Source organism: Mustela lutreola, chromosome 4 (assembly GCF_030435805.1).
Source record: "Mustela lutreola isolate mMusLut2 chromosome 4, mMusLut2.pri, whole genome shotgun sequence".
In the NCBI taxonomy this organism is placed as follows: domain Eukaryota; kingdom Metazoa; phylum Chordata; class Mammalia; order Carnivora; family Mustelidae; genus Mustela; species Mustela lutreola.
Window position 1 is genome coordinate 47,530,621 of NC_081293.1, and position 15,073 is coordinate 47,545,693.

The 15,073-nt window shown below is 42.2% G+C and overlaps 1 protein-coding gene across 2 annotated transcripts; it reads left to right on the top strand.

Moving 5' to 3' along the window:
• The first annotated feature begins 305 nt into the window (after nucleotides 1–305).
• Nucleotides 306–14,728, top strand: DYDC1 (DPY30 domain containing 1). Of its 2 annotated transcripts, XM_059169765.1 has the most exons (7): nucleotides 307–467; nucleotides 3,496–3,658; nucleotides 4,319–4,420; nucleotides 10,325–10,417; nucleotides 11,725–11,781; nucleotides 12,252–12,356; nucleotides 14,649–14,728. In XM_059169765.1, the coding sequence occupies exons 2-7, from the start codon at nucleotides 3,512–3,514 to the stop codon at nucleotides 14,676–14,678; spliced, it is 534 nt and encodes a 177-aa protein (XP_059025748.1). In that variant the 5' UTR covers nucleotides 307–467; nucleotides 3,496–3,511; the 3' UTR covers nucleotides 14,679–14,728. The 2 variants fall into 2 exon arrangements, with proteins under 2 accessions (XP_059025749.1, XP_059025748.1); XM_059169766.1 differs by lacking the exon at nucleotides 11,725–11,781 and having other exon boundaries at nucleotides 306–467.
• The last annotated feature ends 345 nt before the right edge of the window (nucleotides 14,729–15,073 follow it).

Here is a 15,073-nt window from a genome sequence, read left to right on the forward strand (position 1 = left end):
CCAGCCTCTAGGCTGTAAGTCTCGGCTCGCCCACCCTGGCGGTCCCTCCTGTGTGGGGCGCCCCCGCCACACCCCGCGCGTGCCGTCTGTCCACGACTCTCGCGCCCCTCCTCTCCGCCGCGCGCTCGCTCCCCTCCCCGTCGTCCCACTCCCCAGCCTCCGGCTCCCCACCGCGCGTTCTCTCGGCGCCCCATCCCGCGCTCACCGCTCCGCGCGCCCCAGCCCCTGGACAGTGCGCGGTCCCGGGTTCCGAGGCGCGCCCGCTCGTTGCCTAGCGACGGGACGCGACTCGCGGAGCGAGGGTACGCGCACGCGTCGGGTGCGCGCATCGAGAGCGCAAGCGCCTTTCGTCTAGACCATGACTTGGGAGTTTGGCGGGGATCCCGCGGGCACCGTGGTTTGGGCCGTTGGGCCTTGCGAGTGGTGCGGGGCGCAGACGACGCCCCGGCTTCTTCGGGCGGAGAGAAGTTTGTGTAGCGCCTGGGGAGTGCCGCCTCCTCCTCCATCCCTTCTCCTCGGCAGGCCTCGCCACGCTGGATGGAGGGGACCAGGAAGCGGGAGACCCTTCCGCAGACCCAGGATAGGAAAACGAACCCAAGCGCCCCGAATCGAGAGTTGCCAGATACAACACGGGACACCGGTTCATTATAAATTTCAGATAAACAACGAATGATTTTGTATCATACTACACTGTACTAACACGTTATTCCTTATTTCTCTGAACTTCATGTTGAACTGTGCATCCCCTATTTTTATGTGCTACATCTGGCAACTCTACCCGAATCCCCTCCTTTCCCACTAGGCTGGCCGGCTTTCTCCTAGGCATGGGCAAAGGACCTCTCTTTGTTCCTTGTGACAACTTCTCCAGGCTCGAGGCAGCTGTTTCCCTGGGAAAGGGCTTTCTTATCTTGACCCGAGATGTCTGTTGTGTATATGAAAAATAACATTCTTCACAATAACCTGTCAGATGGGTATTATCGCCATTTCATGGACAGGAAACACGAGAAGCTAAGTAACGAGTTTACCTGGGTTCTGTTAATCTAGACCCATAGATCTGAGACCCACACTCGTTGGGATCTATTCTTAGGCCAGAGGTTTTTCCCTTGAGGACTTGGTCCTTTTCTCGTGTATTATTTTCCTGAACAGTAGCAGGAATCTGTTCCCTGTTTTACCTTTTCAAAAGACATTGAGATGTCACTGTAGTTATTTTGTCTTTAGAGTATGTCCCATTGCAGAAGCACAGTGAAGATACTGTGTCTCAAACTGGTTTGTAATACAATAATCCTCCTCTCTGTATGGTTAAGACATACTTAACCAGCTTGAAATGCCAGCCTGAAAAGGAATTCGGTTCATTCGTGCCAGTTCATAGAGTTTTAAGTTTTTATGACTACATCTATGTACACACATACACATTCCTTCCCCCACTGCTGTTAATACAAAAGGTGGCATACTGTTTATAAATTTCTACACCTTGCTTTTTTCCCTCACCTCACACTATGTCCTAGAGATCACTCCCTATTTCAAAGATCTTCCTCATGTCTTTTATATAATATATATGCACAGTAATCCATTGCGTTGTTGTATCTCAACAGTCCCTTAGGGATGAGTTTTTGGATGGGGTTCCAATTTGACTATTCTAAGTAACGGTGCAACGTAACTATGTGCATATAAGCATCACTCCATATTTTTTCTTTTTTTTTTTTTTAAGATTTTATTGATTTGACAGAGAGAGAGAGAGAGACCACAAGTAGGCAGAGAGGCAGGCAGAGAGAGAGAAGGGAGGAAGCAGGCTCCCCGCGGGGCAGAGAGCCCAACTTGGGGCTCGATCCCAGGACTCTGGGATCATGACCTGAGCCGGAGGCAGAGGCTTTAACCCACTGAGCCACCCAGATGCCCCACTCCATATTTTTTCAAGTTAAGATCTGAGAAGGGAGATAAATTGTTCAAAGAGTAAAAACCTATGTAATTTTCTAGATATTATCAAATTCCTCTCTGTGGAGGGCTATACCATTTATACATGCACCACCATCAAATGGGAGAGACACTACTGGGCTTTATGAACCTCAGGAGGCTGTTGTTTCTGAAATTTTATGCAGAATGTTCAGTGCATTTCTCCAGGGACAGGACTAGACCTGCTGGCATTCTACTCTTTCATATTCGGCTCATGCCTGACCTATAGTAGGTACTCAGCATGTATTTGTTGAATAATGAATAGCAAATAGATTCCATAAAGATAATTTGAGGGTGCTCAGTTTTTTCAAAGCATTTGAAGTACAGTAGTTTCTATATTTTCCTTCCTTCCTTCCTTCCTTCCTTAACATGTGGTCTAAGATTATTCCTGTCCATCTTAATAACTGGATAGATGGGAACATTACTGGGAGAGTGGAGAAACTCATTCACTTGCCTCCATGGGGAGCCAGCATGCCCACCCTGTGACTGAAATACACTCCATGAGGAGCTGAAGGAGCTTGTCTTGGGAGTACAGATGTGTGTGTACACAGATGATTCTCAGGTTGCATGACAGGTGCTATGTGAGTTGCTTGGAGAAGGAGGATCTCCTTTGCATGGCCTGGGAAGGCTCAGGGAATGAGAGATGACCTACATCTTGCAGGTGATGAGATATATTTTCTAAGCTGGGAGATAGTGAGGAATCATTATGTGCAAACGCCTTAGAGATGGAAGTGGGCAAGGTATGAACGGCAGAATGGCAGAATGTTAAGTGGGGTTAGAGCCCAGGATATGCTGCAGGCAGAAGAGATGTCTGGAGGTGAGCCTGAGAAGAAATTGGGGCCAAAGTGTGAGGAGCTTCATATGCTATTCTTTGATGGCTGAATTCTTTTTTAATTTTATTCTTTGGCCTTAGAGATTCATGGCCTTTTGTATTTTTTTGAGGGTCAAGCCAATGACTCTTGTGGCTTGGGAGGATCATCGGTGTCATTAAGATAATGACTCTGGAATCAAGAGTTGGGTATAATCCCATGTTCACCATGTTGACTTATATGCTCTTTGTGTCTGGGCTTCCTCTTCTGCACAGCAGGGGTAATGACACTGATTTATCACCCACATTGTGAGGATGGAGTGAGACATGCATTGCTTGGCATGTAGCCATCTCACAGTAATGATGGTATCCCTTTTTATGACTCTCTTTCATTATTTTTTTTGTTGCTGTTGCTTAGTTTCTATATCATTTATTTCTGCTTTAATCTTTATTATTTCCTTCCCTTTGCTGGTTGGCGGTTTTGTTTGCTCTTCTTTTCTGACTCTTGGCCTTGAGAGCCCATCAGGATTTTGAAAATGTATCTTCGTGGTAGCTGTTGTGACATCTGTGGACTCTCTTTGGACACTGCCAGAAGCTTTATGGAGCCAGCTTGCTTGTGTCATCCCTGATGGGAGGTGCCCATAACAGGATGTAATGCTTTGCTGGCCTCACTGGAGTCTACTTTTATGGTTCTTATTGAACATTCCCTGCATTAATGCAAAACATTTACCTTTTAGAAGTCAGGGGTGAGAAATGGAGTCAAAGTATCTTCAAAAGTGCCTTGGGACATGTCTAATTCAAGGTCTTGCAGAAGTGGCAAGAATTCACCCAGTGGATCCAATAGAATATTTAGGATTGTGGATTTACAAATATAAGGAAAACATGACCATGGAACAACTGGTAAGTAGAGATCTTCTCTGAGAAAATTAGAAGAGTAAGATAGCTGTTTCCATTTGTCTCCTTTTTTAAAAAGTCCAATGTTATTTCTATTATAAAAATAGTATGTTTATTATGAAAAACTTGGACAGTATGAAAAAAAAAACAGAAGAAAAAATATTCCATAGATTACCTCTTTGTAGATTTTTAGGTATTTTCTTTTTTCCTACGGATTGCCTATGTATTTGTAGACTTTTTCTGTACATAGTTGTGATCATACCCAACGTTTAATTTTAATTTTATGCTCTTTATTCAAAAAAACACACATTTCCGGGCGCCTGGGTGGCTCAGTGGGTTAAGCCTCTGCCTTCGGCTCAGGTCATGATCTCAGGGTCCTGGGATCGAGTCCCGCATCGGGCTCTCTGCTCAGCAGGGAGCCTGCTTCCCCCTCTCACTCTGCCTGCCTCTCTGCCTACTTGTGATCTCTCTCTGTCAAATAAATAAATAAAATCTTTAAAAAAAAACACACACATTTCCCCAAATTATTACACATTTTCTAAATGGGGTAGAGTAAAATTTGCTTCCCCTTTCCCTCTTCTTGGTGAATAACACGCTTCCAAGATTGTTTCTACAAATTGTTCTAGCTCAAATTAGTCACGTGACATTGTTTTTAAACACTGCTAGAGACGGAAGGAAATGGCCGACCTGGAGCACGAGAGAGAACTAGCTGTGATAGAGCGGGAGATGATGGAGAGGCTCAAAGCAGAAGAGCTCCTGTTCCAGCAGGTGAGACAAGACAAGGGCGGGAGTTTAGGGGTGACCGGAGTTAGCGGTGTCAGTCTCAGTGTGGTGCAACCCAAGTGTTGCAAAGCCCCCCCATCTCTAATGAGTTAGGAATGGCTCTCTTATATCTTCATGTTTCTGTATTTCTGTATCTGTGTCATCTTTGCTGGAGAAATAGCAGCAGTGGGGTGGGAGGAAGACCCAGGAAGTGTGCTCTTGTGGAGGCTAAGGGGAGAGACCCAAAGGGTCAACCATGCCTACTGCTGGTTGAGTGAGAGCAAGAGGGCAAAGTGCTCATTTAAGACCACTGGTGACCTTGGAGGGAGCAGTATGCATGAGGTTGGGTGCAACAGTGGAGATGGTGAGTGCGGGTAATGCTTTCAAGGAGATTTTCAGGGAAGGAGATTGGTTTTTTTGTTTTGTTTTATTTTGCTTTGTTTTGTTTTTAAGGAGCAGAGAGGAGAGGATTGTTGATGTTAAGGGATAGGGAGAGGGGCACCTGGGTGGCTCAGTGGGTTAAGCCTCTGCCTTCGGCTCAGGTCATGATCTCGGGGTCCTGGAACTGAATCCCACATTGGGCTCTCTGCTCAGTGGGGAGCCTGCTTCCCTCTCTCTCTGACCGCCTCTCTGCCTACTTCTGATCTCTGCCTGTCAAATAAATAAATAAAATCTTAAAAAAAAAAAATAAAGGGGAGGCGGGATAGGGAGAGGATGGTCTAGGTACATGTGGATGTATAGGTTTTGTGGCACAAGGTTTAAAACAGTTTCTATATGACTCTTTCTTCTTTATGAAGTAGGGACCATGATCATCTTCCAAGAATGAAGTAAAGTGGCGGGTGTGGGGAGAGCAGGGAGGGTTTGAAATGGTAGCTTTGGAGAATGGTAGAGTTGACCAGGAAACTTAGCATTACTTGGTAGCATTGAGTAACCTGTCAAGTTAGAGACTGGTCATTTATAATGTTGCCATTTGGTTTGGTTTTAAGATTCTGTGATTTTCTCCACTTGAGCCTAGAGATTTGAATGATGATGTGGAAGGGGCAGACCTTTTGATTGAAGTAGGTTTAGGATAGCAGGATTGGGGAGCTGAAAATGTTGGTAAGAGAATGGTTTCAGGAATAAGCCATGGATTATAAACTAGATAGGGAAAGTTCTAGAGTGACTTTTGGACTAATTATATTTATGGAGAGCTTCTGAACTAAATTTGTTATCCCCATCATTCTACCATTTAGTACTTAACCCCAGAGTCTCAACTCCAGTCTATACAGTTGTAAAAGGGAAAAAAGCCTGTTATTTGGGTGTGTGGATAAAAAGGAAGATATAGACATGACAAATAGCTTCTCTGTCTAACCTCTTATCCCTGACACAGAGGTAGAACATTCTAGGTACCCAAGATAGATATGGCTGTTGAAAACTTTACTGCTCCTGAATCTTCATTTTTCAGTCACTTGGTTTATTCTTCTGCGGAGTTTGCAGAATGTTGAGTTGGGTGTCAGACAATCATCTAAATGGGTGAGCATCTGCCACAAAATTGCCCCCTTTGAGTGTGAATCTGCCCTTCATCTTATAGCTTCTACATCTAGTCTCTCAGAATGAGGAGAACTTCTCAGCAGCTCTCCTTCTCTAGGATAATTCTATCACAAATGTGGGGCCACTTGACTTTCCTTGGCTCATCTACTTCATCTTACTTAGATAAAATTGGGCAATAGTAGAAATCAAGCACTTCTCTCGCTGTATCCTGTATCAGTAGGAAGGGCTCCACTGTGCACTGAACCCTGAGCATTGGGTCCAGAGTGGAGGATGCAACAACATTCTGCAGAAGATTTTATGACCCATGAAAGAAACAGTGTGGTGGCCAGAAATAGATGAGAGAAGGAAAAAGGAGCCTGTGGTGAGAAGGTCCACTGGAGAAGAGCTTAAGAGAGAGTGAGCCAGAGATGCTAAGGGACAGGAGCTCTCAGTCCACCATTGAGTCAAGTGAGTTGAGGCATCAGGACTTTGGTCCCCGCCCTGTTGTTCTCAGTTGGTGCCACTGACTTGAAATGCCCTGAAAGTTTAGGACACTCTCCAGTAAACCCAGAACCCTGTGAACAGGGAAGGACTTTGCCTGACCTTTTCTACCTATGAGCTCACTGAGGAAGTAAAAGCTTTTTGGTTTGTTTGATTTTTTGGAATATATTCCTAATGGTTTTACTCCTGTGTGAAGAAAGGGACTGAGCTTTGAAGTTTTCCAGAAAATGTTGAGAAACTGGTTCTCTTGACCAGTGTGGTTGGTACTTCACAATTGCATTTTGCACTGCTGTTCTGAGATTAGTCATTTCACTTCCTCCACCAATATCTGAAAGTGGATCGAAATGCCATGTTCTTGCCCTTCAGTGACCTGGCCCATCACTTTTATCTCAATGTGGATAATTCAAGATTACCAGAAAATTCCCTTTAACAACCCTCTGTAAGTAAATAATAATGACTGTTTATTATCTCTTTATTTATAAAAATGTATTATTTTTTAATAATGCATTTGAAAGACATAATGGTACACGTAGGTATTATGGTTATATTATGTAGATACAGCGAGAGAGAATAAATTTCCACAAAAGTTATATTGACAAAATAAAATTTTTTTAAAATAGTAATTAAGTACAATTTTCCATTTGGAACATAGGCTTAATGCTTAAGAGAATTAAATTATTTTCTTAGAGATAACATTTCTTTTAGTTGGAGTTCAAAGTTAGTGTTCCTTATCATCAAAATTGATTGAAAACATTTATCCGTTAATGCTGATCTTTAATGAGATTTTAGTATTTCCTCTTTGAAAATAGCTGAGAGATTGGTCCTGCCAAATGCTGATATCGGTCTGTGTGGATATAATTTTGACCATATTTATCTCTTGGAATGCATTTGTAGAATACTATTAGATTTTTATCTTGTTTTGCCTTTTGGCATGTCATTACCTCCTAGATTAATCACTTCCAGTTGAAGGTTGGTAAAAGCTTCTCAGTTACACAGTTACTTGGATTTGAAGATATGGAAATTTCATTCACACTGAAGTCAAGGCCACAAAATACTTTGGGCCTATAGTCTGAGCTCGGGAAATATACCTGCTGCCAATTTTGTGTGGAAACTGGGGGAGAGGAGCATCTAGTTTCTTGTTTAAGATTTTGACCACATGGCCGGACTGGAAGAGATTATGCTGAGTGAAATAAGTCAAGCAGAGAGAGTCAATTATCATATGGTTTCACTTATTTGTGGAGCATAACAAATAACATGGAGGACAAGGGGAGATGGAGAGGGGAAGGGAGTTGATGGAAATTGGAAGGGGAGGTGAACCATGAGAGACTATGGACTCTGAAAAACAACCTGAGGGTTTTGAAGGGGCGGGGGATGGGAGGTTGGGGGAACCAGGTGGTGGGTATTAGGGAGGGCATGGATTGCATGGAGCACTGGGTGTGGTGCAAAAACAATGGTTACTGTTACGCTGAAAAGAAATAAAAAATTAAAAAAAAAAAAGATTTTGACCACAGGGCAAGTGTATAAAGCAGCTTGACATTGCAATTCAAACATTAGTTGTTGAAATGGCTTCTCCAAAGTATTACGTTTTCCATATAAGAGCTGTTTTGCCTTGTAAGTTTAGTTTGAGTTGATCTAAAAACATTATTAAGCCTGCAGTAAAGCTTACATGCAAAGCCATTTCAGGTTTGATAATAGAGATTGAGAATGAGTCTTCTCATTCCAAAAAATTTCAGTCTTGGTCCCGAGCCCCACAATGCACAGTAACCCGCCACCCTGTGCAGCCATATGCAACTGCTGTGTGCTGGGGCGAGCCGAGATATATTCATTTTCTCTCTCTGACAAAAATCTGCAAAACTGATGACGGTTGCATTCATAAGAGAGAATGAAGGACGCTGTTGGCACTGCTGGCTCAGTAGCACATGAGAGATTCAAGCATTTTCCGCAGAGTGTGTGCTGTTGAATAACACAATGAATACTCTTGGGCTTTCAACACTGCATTTTCACAAGCTCTGTAAGTTTGTCCAACAAAGCCTCTTTCTGTTCCACATACATTTTTATCACCACTGGTTGTGACACATCTTAGCAGATTTCACTGCTGGTTGTACTGAATTCATGTTTCTTAACTTCTTTGGAAATATTTCTTGGGGCATCTGGGTGGTTCTGTCAGTTAAGTATCTGACTCTCTACTTCAGCTCAGGCCATGATCTCAGGGTTGTGGGATCAAGCCTCGGGCTGGACTCCCCGTTGAGGGTGGAGCCAGCTTAAGATTCTCTCTCCCTTTCTCCCCAACCACCATGTGCTCACGCACTCCACTCCCTCCCTAGAAAGAAAGAAAGAACAAAGGGGTGGGGGGAAGAAAGGCAGGCAGGAAGGAAGGAAGGGAAAGAAAAAAAAAAAGAAAGAAAGAAAACTAAGAAAATACCTCTTGACTATTCATAGAGGCTGATCTTTCAGTCCCTTCAAATTCAGCATTGATACTAGTAAATGACAATAGCTGAGCAGCGTTGGGAACATTTGTCTACGTACCAAGAGCCAAGGAAAATCGCTCAAAATAATTTGCCTCGTTTTTACGCGACTGTTGATGCTCCCGGTGTTGTTCCTGGTGTCACAACTCTTTGAGCAACTGTTTTCTCCAAAAAGCTAATAATCTTAATTTAAGTTTATTATTATTTTTCTGAACACTGAAATCAAACACGTTTTAATTAAATCGTCATTGGGAAATGAACTTCTTTGTTTGGCTAACAAATGAACCACTTGGAAATTTGCTTTCATTGCAACCTCATTTTTATTTTTAATTTTCATGAACAAATTTTACTGTGATGAAATAATCCTGTTTAAAATAGTCTACTATTTCTGACCTTTGTTTTCATGTGAGTTGAGAATACTGTGATGGTAAGTGTTCAGTCTGGTAACATTGCTATTGCATTCTTTTAGTAAAGTATCCTTCATAATAAACACCATACTTTGCTATTTAATTTGGTAATAAAATACTGTCCACTGTATCTTAAAAGGGCAATATTCAAAGTCCACTTCTTTTCTTGTTATGATGTGATGGGTACACAACGATTTAAAAAATGTCATGGTGTAGGGATACCGTGGCACTTCAAGAACTGTTGAGATAAAACGGAGTCACTGATTTGTAGCATGTTGAGCACCAGTGCAAAGTGATGAGAGTATTACCTATGGTCCCTGTTGCCACCACTCAACTGTGCTGTTGTGCAAAAATAGTCACAGACAATAAGTAAGCAAACAAACATGATGGTGTTTCAATAAAACTTTATTTATAGGCACCAAGATTTGAATTTTTTTGTAATTCCCATGTATCAGGAAATATTAATATTATTTCAGTATTTTTCAACCATTTAAAAATGTAAAACCTTTCCTAGCTCAGGGGCTGTACAAATACAGGACTGAGTCAGATCTGGCCCACAGAATTTAGTTTGCTGACCCTTATTCTAGTGTGACATGTATGTTGAGTTGGGACCAATACATTTTTGATTATCTATAGTTTTGGATAATATACTTAAGATTTTCTCATCCACTCTTCTGCAACTAAGGTTCGGGTCTTTGAATACCCATCTATGCTTGAAAGGATTTTATCTAAAAAAAGTACTGCAATCTCATTTGTTGCTTCAAGAAGAACAGAAAAAATAACTTGATTTTGCACAAATTGTGCTTTTCTACAAATTAGCAATTAAGGAAGTTTCCTCTTTTATGTTAGACTTCAGGAAATATTTGTAAAAGCTTAAGTATTAGGTGGCTGTGATCATTTATTCTTGTAAGCGTCTGAAATTTAGGTGGGTATAAACTTAATTATCCTGGGACTTTTCAGAGTGATTAGAGTTAATTCCTTGCAATTGATCTGACGCTAATATGACTTATTTATTTCTGAATATTCAGCAACAGCTGGCATTCCAGCTGGAGTTGGAAATGCAAGAAAAAGAGAGACAAAGAATAGAAGAGCTACGGAGAACTCAAGAAGAACTAGAGAAGGTAATTTGAAGTTTTATTTTTTAAAAAGTCTGTTTTATTAAAAAGTCTGTTTTATTTAAAACCTCATAGAATCCTCAAACTGTTTCTTGCAACTGTCATATGTGGGATTCGGAGACGTACCACACCTTAGCTGTGTGACTGAAACAAGTCTTACAACCTTTTCAATCTCAGTTTGCCTTTTTGAAAAATAGGGGTAACAGTCTAATTTTACTAGCAGTATCTCACTGGTTTGTTGTAAGGATCAGCTACTGATTGTTTGTGGGAAACTGCTTTGTGAGCCGCAGAGTTCTCTCATGGTGATGGAAGCAACCTTCTAGCCCAGGCACAGTTGTTCCTGACTGTGGTAGCTGATGTTCAAGGTTAAGTTCTTTGCAATAGTGAGGGCATTTGACTTAACTGAGCCACCCAGGCGCCCCCAGCCAGTCTCTCTCATGCAAATGTGACTCCTCTATTTATTCCATAATTAAAGTTAAAAACAGAAGTAGGTCTTGTAGACTATGTGTACCCCTGGCTTAGATGAGAGCATAATTATTTAAAGCACTTTTTTAAAAGTGGGAAGGCTGAATTGAATTAAAAAAGTGATATTCTTAAAAAGATAAATTCAAAGACCTATACATAGTTAAAAAAAACACATCGTTAACAAAAACACAGATGCTGAGCTTATCTTAGTCTGAGTGCCGTAGGGTGCAAAGATTCACACCATGCACACGTGCCCATACATACATGGAGATATAGACCCCCTTTGTCTTCAGTGAAGACTCAGTGATGTAAAATGACAGAAGAAAAGTCTCTGTTTTATCACTTGTCTCATCGGCTAATAATTTGACCTCAGGTTTAACCTTTCAGGTCATTTCATTTTTTAAAAAGAGCTGTGTTTAATTATAAATAAAACATGGTTTTCTATTAGTAGCCAATGTTAAATGAGACTGCAGGCGACAGTTTTGTACTAAATGTATTCAGATCACCCCTTTATTACTCATGACTTATTTGCTATTAAATTGATCATAGCATTATTTAAAAATAAAGTTTCTTGGGGCACCTGGGTGGCTCAGTGGGTTGAGCCTCTGCCTTTGGCTCAGGTCATGATCCCGGGGTCCTGGGATCAAGGCCTGTGTCAGGCTTTCTGCTTGGTGGGGAGCCTGGTTCCCCCCCTCTCTCTGCCTGCCTCTCTATCTACTTGTGATCTCTCTCTCTATGTCAAATAAATAAAAATTTTAAAAATATTTTTAAAAATTTCTTGAAAATTAAATATGGAATCAAAATGGAAAGTATGTTCAAATATTTTTCTTCATTTTTATATATTATAGAAGATGAGAATGAATACAGAAAATATAGCTAAGAGTGAAGATAGTTCACATTCAGAGGTGAGAAGGAAAAGGTATTCTGTGTTAAGTGAAATGAATGAGTGTCCTGTAAAGCAAAACTTAACATTGATGCATGAGTAACTAAACCTTTTAATAAGGAAAGTGCAAAAATTGATAGTCTAAGTTTGTGTTCTAGTAATAATTCACAAGTATGATAAGCTTTAAAGCAAAACCTTAAAGTGGATAAAAATGGGGCATTCAGTTTCTGTTTGTATTTTTAAAAACAAAAATGTCGTGAGATATTTATTGACCATATGTTTAGTTACAATGATATATCTTAAATTTCTGAATGTGCTTTTTAATTAAGTTTTAGCATTTACTTCTAGAATTCTCTCTCTAGTAACAGGTATTGGTTCATTCCATTAACATTAAAGTTTGATGTTATAATTCAGACATTATTGAAATCAAAAGAAAATGAGTGTCTTAATTTTGAACTCATTTAAACTTAAAAAGAATTTTAATGATTGTAGGATGTCACATCAGACGCAAGCAAAACACTAGCTGAAATTAGCGATCGATACGGGGCACCTAACCTGAGCAGAGTGGAAGAACTTGATGAGCCAATGCTATCTGATGTAAGCATCTTTAACAAAGTGTGTTGTGAAAAACAGGTTTTTGTTTTATTTTGTTTTTGTTTTTTGACTTTGGGAAAGCCTAGTGCATAAGAGACCAGAGTTTGTTAGTAAATGGGCCCTTAGTGTCAGAGAAAGACAATCAGTTCCCTGGGTGTTGACCATCTGTTCTTGCTGGGCTTTCTGCTCTTTTGTGAATGTGTGCTGCTGGCCACAAGGGTCAGGGTGGGCACAGGTCTGGGTCCTTGCAAATGTGTCAGCACTGATGGGAAAGTAGCTAGAACCTAGTGTTGAGGTCATAGTGTGCCCTTTTGCAGAGGGCAGCGTATATATTTTGGACTCAGGCTTTGAAAATCTCAGAATCTGTTCAAAATAAATATTTAAAATCCTTTGGTGAAATACATAATCTTTAAGTTAAATTTGGAGGGCCAGCTAGTTGATTCTCAGTGGCAAACACTAGAACCAGATATAAATGCTAATGAAAAATGCGTGCTTTTCTACTATATGTTTGCGTAATAAACATACAGTGATTTCTACGTACCAGGCACTGTGCCTGATGCTGTTGGGCATAAAACACATAGTTATTGACCTAGTCGGGGGGGGGGGGGAACAGACAATTGGACAAGCAGTTAATAGTCTTTGCTTGAATGATCAAGTGATTTATTGGCCAGAGCATAGGTTTTGAGAGTGAACAGGTGAGCTGTTAATAACTAAGCCAGATCCGCTGGCGTAGACCAGGACTGTCGGGGCAGAGGGTATATTTAGTGACCTAACCATGTACGCTGACAAAATGGGGACAGCCAGCCCAGCGGAGGAGCTCTATCCAGGAAGGTTTCCTGAAGGAAGTTGATGACTGGTTGCTGAGAGTGGGAGGAGGAGGGTCTGAGAGCACAGCCAGTGTGAGACACCCCAGGGGGAGTAAGGTGTGAGGCAGGGAGGGAGAAGGGACCAGGCAGGAGAGGGAGGAAGAACAGGCCATGAAAGACTTGGTAATTTGTGCCCAGACCAGTATGTAGATTTGATCCTAAAGGCTGTAGAGGCTGATGCAATCACCAATCAGCATTTTAGAAAGGCCAGATGTGGCAGCACAGAAGGAAGGATGGAGAGAGAGACCTGAGGACACCAGTTAACGCAGACTGGGATGTCGCTGGAGGCCTATTAGAAGGGGCAGCTGAAAGCACTTGGCCCTAATGAGTCAGTAGAGACACTTTCATTAAATGTCTGTGTTTTGGTATCATGCAGGCAGGCAGCGAATACCAATGAACAGAGCAGATGGGGTTCCTGCCCTCTGGGGGCTGTGGGCCGGGGGCAGGTGCTCCGAGAGGAGGGACCTGGCTTGGATGAGTCTTCCTAAGGAATGATGCTTGAAGAGGTAGCCTGAGCTGAGTGCAGCAGATGGAAACAGCAGGATGCTGTCAAGGAGCTGGCGTAGCCCAGCTCGAAGGCTGGGTTGCACGGAGCTGCGAGGTGTGACTCAAAGCTGGAGAGGTGGCTAAAGGTCACATCTCACTGTGCTCTGTAGGACGAGTGCAACAAGAGTCGCTGAAAGGCTCTCTGTAGGGTGGAGAGCTGTGGAGAAGGGAGAGACGATTTGAGTGGGCAAGTGTGGAAAAGGGAGACCACTTAGGAGGTTTCATGACTGTCCAGATGCAGGATGACCAGAGATGGACCAGGGTGTAGACAGCAGAGATGGAGAGAACAGGATGGATTCGATGTTGGCTGGGAGGAGGAGGGACAGAAGGAAGTCAAGGGGATGCCCAGATTTCTGCCATGGGCAACTGGACTAGGAGCTTAACCATTTGTTGAGTTGAGGAATATAAGGAGAGGAGGTAGGTTTCATGAAAATGATGGCTTCAGTTGTAGACATGTTGAATGTCAGGTGACCCTGAGATAGGCAGATGTAATTGGCTAAAGGCCAGTTGATGTGGGATAGCTGTCCAGAGGACAGGAGAGAGCAGCAGGTGGGAGATAGGAACGCAGCAGCTATAGGCTACGAGCTATGGGCTGTGTGGGGCTAGGAGATGCAGGGAGTTAGGTACCTAGGAGAGCGTGCAGACTGCAGAATGGGGCTCAGGGGAGCCCCATTAGAAATTCCATAATTTAAGGCGTGGATTCAGGAAGAATAACAATAAGAAAGGGGAGCAAGAGAAATAGAAGAAAGGATGGGTTAACAAATGCTTAAGAACATTTGCTTGGATCTTACTTGAAATAATTTGAAACTATCAAAAAAGCTTCATTTACACAGTCACAGCTCTAACTGTATTAAAGCATATTTATGTTTTGTTTTACTTTTAGGTTGCATTAAACATTGATCAAGATTTGTAGCATCAACCAACCTAAGAGCAATAAATTTTTCTGCTTGTTTCAAGTTTCAAAACATGAGGTTCCCTACTGTATTTTTTCTCCTCTAAAGACAGCTTTATAGATGGGCTTCAAGGGTAGTGTTAAAAGGCTGTTCTGGATTCCCCAATGCAATTTGTGATTCCTAGGATTCCTCTGAGAGCGGGAGAGAGAATTTGCCCAAGCTACTGAAAGGGACAAATGAGAGATGAGCTGAAAAGAGCATGTGTGTCTGCATGAGAACAAGACTGTTGAGGTGCAAGTTCTGGTCTGGGAGGAGAGAGAGGGCCTGCCACCAGTGCAGGGCTGGGGAGTGTTCAACTTGCTTTACATCCCACCTTCCCCCACCAAGTGGACTGCAAAGACTTCCCCAGTTTGCT

What these genes read in the sequence shown, in the direction of transcription:
- DYDC1 (XM_059169765.1), top strand. Translation starts at nt 3,512, where the DNA reads ATGGAGTCAAAGTATCTTCAAAAGTGCCTTGGGACATGTCTAATTCAA. An exon ending in CTCAAGAAGAACTAGAGAAG is followed by an intron (nt 10,418 to 11,724) that starts GTAATTTGAAGT and finishes TATATATTATAG; the next exon opens with AAGATGAGAATGAATACAGA. An exon ending in AAGATAGTTCACATTCAGAG is followed by an intron (nt 11,782 to 12,251) that starts GTGAGAAGGAAA and finishes TAATGATTGTAG; the next exon opens with GATGTCACATCAGACGCAAG.